Source organism: Rhea americana, unplaced genomic scaffold, assembly GCF_003343005.1.
Source record: "Rhea americana isolate MKP2758 unplaced genomic scaffold, rheAme1 scaffold_422, whole genome shotgun sequence".
Taxonomy (NCBI): Eukaryota; Metazoa; Chordata; class Aves; order Rheiformes; family Rheidae; genus Rhea; species Rhea americana.
The window spans coordinates 1-5878 of record NW_028186560.1 but is presented as its reverse complement, the minus strand read 5'-3'; the positions used below and the strand labels follow the sequence as shown (position 1 = coordinate 5878).

Below are 5878 nucleotides of genomic sequence, written 5' to 3'. Positions count from 1 at the left end.
ACCATGCATTTGCATCCTAGAGGGTTTGATTCAGTGGCACGTTCTGACTGGCAGCATCATTTTTTTGTCACAAAAATGGACTGGGGTGGGGGTGGGAGGGCTGTCCTCCCTTTCTCAACAAATGCTTATTCCTTAACTGAACTACATGAAAGAGACAGCATGCATGATACTTCCCTCAAGTACACTCTGAAATTCTGTCTTTCTGTATAGCTCTGGGCCTTTGTGTTACAGGAAGGATTTCTATGTGCTTGATAATGTCTCGTAGTTCATTCATGGTAATTCACCATGAACAAGTGCAGGTTCCTTCTGAATCTCTGTAATCCCTTAGTAATGTGCAATGAAGCTTAGCCACCTACTGTATGAAGAATCCACACCTCTTCGTGTTTTTGAACTTGTCTTCAGGTAGTTTTATTTGCTTTTCACATATGCACCGCGCCCTGCCTTCCACCCTCCACACTTTCCTGTTCTTTTATTGCAAAATACAGTTAGAACTGTTAACATCTCCATACTACTGCCAGTTTTATAGATCTCTTTTGTATCCCTACTCAGCTGTCTTTTCTCCTGTCTTAACTCTCAGGGTTTGTTGAATTGGTCCTAATGAAGAAGCTGCTCTATATCTTTGATCAACTTTATTGCCTTTGGAATGTTTTCTATTTCCTGAATCTGGCTCCCCATAATATTAAAATGTCATCACAACTTAAATCTATATAGTGGAACAATAGTCCTCTCTGTTTTGTTCATTCATGATATTTACTTGCAGGTTCAATTTTCTTCTTTTTCTTTTCTCTTTTCCTACCGCTGCTGACAACTGTGTTGATGTTTTCTTGCAATTATCCATCACAGGTGGAAGATCTTGCTCCTACTGGTAACAGTCAGCTCAGAGCCCACCATTTTATATGTGAATATGGATTATATTCCTGAGAGTGTATCATTTTGTGTTTATCTATATGGAATTTTTAATGCTATTTTAATGTCCATTTACTCAGTCTCATGGAAATCCTTCAGCAGTTTGCCATCAGTGTCCTTACTGCCTAGAATAGTAGTATTCCACTGGGAAATGTTTTGTACCTTCCGGTTCAACTCCTTTTCAGCTTGCTTTATCAATAGCTTAACAACAAAAGTCCTCATCCCCAACAGAGATAATGCTTCTCCTTTTGATAATTATTTATCTGAGTGAGGACATTCTTTCTTATCCCATGGCTGCATTGTTTCTGTAAAAGCCTTTGATGGAGTACCTCACTGAAAGGTTTTGGAAATCGCTGTGGGTTATATCAACTGGATCTCCCCATCCACATGCTTGTTTACCCTTTCAAAGAAGTCTGTGTTGGTTCAGAGATAAGGCTGACTTGAATTTAAGCAAACTCTCCCTTGGAAATAACACAAACTATCTGTCCTCATCTCCATTCATATTCACCTTTCCCAGAAAGTGCTACAGGTGCTGAGTTGACCCAGTACTCACTGGGAACTCAGTGGCCATGGCTGCAACAGTGAGCCCCAGCCTTGAGAGCCTTGCCCCAACAGGCAGAGGTTGAGACTGGACATTGTTGTGTTTTAGCCAAGGTCCAAAGTTGCTTGTTCGTTCTGAGCTCTGGTCAGGCCCAGAACCAACCTGTTCAGCTACCCAGCTTCCTCATTGCTATGTCTGTATACTTTGAAGGGAAAACCAGTAGGCTAGACTTGAAATGCCACCTGCTAACAAACCCTTCAGTGTTTCTCTTTCACTAATGAGCTACTGCAGATGCCTTTTATATTCTCACTTACCCATCTTATCATAGGCTACAAAGAGAACTCATGGTCCAGGCTCAGCTATCTAAGCTACCACTAAGGAAAGGACCACATCAGAAAGAAAGATGCCCRTAGGAGTGGTAGAGCTTCTGGGGGCAGGAGACTCAACTTTTGGGGAGAGTTATCTTATTTACAGTAACTGTCACAGAACTGTCAACCAATCTCCTCCACTTTTAGTACAAGAGGACATCTTTTCACCATCCTCCTATCTAATAAAATTACCAAAGCAAACTTAAAACTGGCCTGAAGAACAGCTTTTTTCAACTGCGTACAAAACATAAACTTATCCAGCCCTCCACAAATCTCCCYTGGAGAGAGGCCACCAAAAATCAGATCTCACACCTCACAGTGTCTATGTTGACAACTGTATCACTTCCTCACAACTTGAAAGTGCTGAGGTGCAGTAGGGGCAAATACCAGATGCTGTTTTGAGAAAGAAGAGTAGGTAGGCCAAAATGGAACAAATCACTCTCAGGCATTATCTTCCTGAATTTCTCTCTCTTTAATTTCCATTTCTATTCTTTGCCCTGTTTCTAATGTAATATAAAGAGCATAAGTATTTGGGAGATAGCTGAAAAATGCAGTTTTGTAATGTAGGTATACAAGAACTATAAGCAGAAGTTCTGCCCAAAAGCTGATGTTGATTCAGATCTAACCAGTCAAAAGGGAAAGATGTAAATTAGAGCTCACAGTGTGTAAGCCAAAGCAGAAAATCCTGCAAGATTGTCTGGTCTTCCTGAAAAYAAGGAACAGAAGTTACTTSGAAGCATACACTTGTTCGTGTTGTGAAAGTATCAGCTGAGGCAGATGTCTCTCTGCATGTCTAAGTTTTAACCCACTTTGGTGCTGTCTATGTATCTTATACCTGAACCAGAYACAGCATGCAATGTCAGAGTACTTCAGCTGAGATAGATAATAGAGCACAAGAGAATTCGCAGCTGGACAGTTCAGCAAGCCTCTTCTGTTCAGAACGCAGTCTGAATGAAGGAAAAAGTATTTGCCAGTACCTCACTTTCTCTCCTCTTCTGCCCCAAAACATTACAGCATGTGGCCTCATGAAGAGAACAGCACCTCTATGCAGTGGTGGAGCCATGAGCTGTAGCTAAAAGTAGTAGCAGGCAGTCCAGGGTAAGAAAGACTGAATGATTGTGCAGCACCATGGAAATGCCACAGCGGTGCTGTGTCTCCTCTAAACCAGATCTAAACCTCTAAGCCTTTCCTATAGCAAGAAAAGTACATTACGACATATACTTTCACCTATTGCATGATTAAGCACGATTTACTTGATTTATATACATATAAAAAAATATGTATGACATAACTGACAGCTAACGGAGACAATTAACTAACCTTTCAGCACTATTCAATGCAAAATGAGATCTAAAAGCTAAGCAGGGTGGGAAGGAAAGAAAAAAGACAGAGGAAAAACACAGTAGATACTCATGGCAGGCAAGCAAAGGAATCTATGACCTTTATTCTCTAGACACTGGGGTGGTTACAAAGACTAATTACAAAAGAAGGTGACAGAGGGTTTCACATTTTGTGCACCCTCCCCGTCACTTYRYTGCCCCCTGACATCCTCATTCTTCCTCTTCTATCTTCTTGCTGTGAAACTCCCGGCTCTTGRCTCGGAGCTTGTTGACCTGYGACTCTGCAATGTCAGCCCGYTCCTCAGCTTCCTCCAGCTCGTGCTGGATCTTGCGGAATTTGGAGAGGTTGACATTGGACAGCTCCTCCTGTAGGGGAAGAGGGAGGTGGTGGTGAAGAGCCCAGGGCAGAAGGGCTCTTCTGCCACTGGGACTTGAGGGGCTGCAGCTGTTCCCTGGTGGGGGAAGGCTCCAGGGTCCCAACAGCCTGTTGCTTCCAGAGGAGAAGGGGAAGGCCCCGACCCTCTGCCCCCCACCTACCACTGCTTACCCATGAGCCTCACAYAGACTTCYCAATCCTCCCTTACTCAGAAGCCCACTGTGAYAAACTACGCTGGCAGTGTGTCACAGCCAAGGACRTAGTTCCTCACTTGGCCCTGGCACTTCTGTGCTCAGTCTYCCATTACTTGGTACCCAAGAAATCAGGTTGATAAAGGCCCCGAAGACCCGTGCTTCTGACCAGTGGCAGAGATTCATCAACCTCTCAGTCAGTGGAGGTGACCCTTGGCATTGTTCAGTCTGAACTCGTGTGCAAGATGGGCTGCAGAACATGCCTCAGTTCACCCCTGAGTGCAGCACGCCCAGAAGGCAGCAAGGCCTCGTCACACCAGGCTAAACCCTGTGGCSAGTACTGTATGTCCTGCGAGTCCCCTTCAGCCCCTCCTGTCTTTGCTGTGACAAAATTTCCCTAACAGTCTCCAGAAGGAGGAGTTCCTTGTGGTGGGAGAGCACAAGGTCAATCAGCAGGATTTCTCATGCTTCTGCACCTCAGTTCCCAGGCCAAGATTTCAMGAGAGCTGACAGGAATTATTCCCTCTTTGCCCTCAGAGAGACGCTTTTTCCCCTCYGAAGTGCAAGCGCTCACAGAAGCATTGCCAAAGGATGCCRTGCAGAARCTGCACATTTCACAAAGCCCTTTATAWATGTTGCCTGTACGGCACTCTGTTCATTCACTTTCTCCAGCTAAATGTGAAAGAAAGGAATATCTAGGCTGTTGGTAGGTTTTCCCTTGCTGTTTCCTTYCCCTTTGCTTCTTTTCCATCAGCTAACTTTCAAAAAACTTCTCCTTTCAAAAGCACAGAGTTGAAAGAGAAAGCAAGGACTTCAGAGTGGGCAAAAATTGGAGGCTGCTGTTTGAGAAAAGGTTGGCTTGTAGAAGGCTATTGGAATGCTATGCTTTCCAGATGCCTTCTAGTTGAGACAACACTCTACATGTKGTGTCCCCTGTGTTGTTGATTTGATTGTGACAAYTGACATGGATGTCGTATCCCTCATGTATCGGCACCCTGCACTTGCCCTTACCATTTGCCTGCTGACTTTCTTCCAGGTCAGGTGACCATGTGCCAGGGCGATTTCTCAGCACCACAAAGACCCTAAAGCCTGAGCTGCTGACCAGTGGTGCTGGTCTTCATACTGATCTCAGTGACACTGCTGCACCACAGAAGGTGACKCTCGCCCTGACTTGTGCAGTACTTACAGCCTCCTCAGCTTGTCTCTTGTACGATTTCACCTTCATTTGCAGCTTGTCCACCAGRTCCTGGAGCCTGAGAATATTCTTCCGGTCTTCCTCAGACTAGAGCAGTTGGAAAGCAGGAAAGAGAGGACATTGCTTTCCCCACACCACAATTAACATTTCCGYRTGGGAATCACATTAAAATGTTTTGGCTTCCTGGGAGCAGGGGGTGTCAGCACAAAGAGGCCTCCTGAGGCCTTACCTGGTAGGTCAGCTCCTTCACTCTCCTCTCRTATTTGCGCACACCCTTCACGGCTTCAGCGCTGCGCTTCTGCTCAGCATCAACCTCCCCTTCCAGCTCTCTCACCTGCAATGAGAAGCCCAGCCTTGGAGCTCCCCTGGTGGTGCCTCATGGGACGTGCTCCCTGATGCACAAACAGCAGCCCTACGCACCCTGGCCTCCAGCTTCTGGATTTGCTTCTTGCCTCCTTTCAGTGCCAGCTGCTCAGCCTCATCCAGACGGTGCTGCAGGTCCTTCACTGTCTGGTCCAAGTTCTTCTTCATCCTCTCCAGGTGGGCGCTGGTGTCCTGCTCCTTCTTCAGCTCTTCTGCCATCATGGCCGCCTGGAGAGCAAAGGAGCAGCCCCAGTTTGGGATGCGAGACATACTGGGGCAGAATCCACCCACCACCAGCAAGGGAAGGAGTCCCCGGCTCACATCTGTGATGGCCTTCTTGGCCTTCTCTTCAGCATTGCGGGCTTCCTGAATCGTCTCCTCCATTTCTCCCTGAATTTGCATGATGTCTGTTTCCAGCTTCTTCTTGCTGTTGATCAAGCTGGTGTTCTGTGCAACAGAAGAAGCATCATTTCTACCATTAGGCCTAACTCTCCTGCCTCAAGAACTGAAAGGTAAAGCATACTATTTATCGCAGTCTTTAATGGAGGAGTCTGCTTTAGAGCCATGTTTACAAACTGGACATGATGCCTGGCTGAGC

General features: G+C 45.8%; 1 protein-coding gene across 1 annotated transcript; it reads right to left on the bottom strand.

Moving 5' to 3' along the window:
- Positions 1-3258: 3258 nt before the first annotated feature.
- On the bottom strand, positions 3259-5727 carry LOC146590039 (myosin-8; the record flags this gene model as incomplete). Its single annotated transcript, XM_085315227.1, has 5 exons — positions 3259-3521; positions 4909-5004; positions 5147-5251; positions 5338-5508; positions 5602-5727. Coding segments are annotated over 5 exons (654 nt in total), but the record flags the coding sequence as incomplete, so codon positions are not given.
- Between the last annotated feature and the right edge of the window lie 151 nt (positions 5728-5878).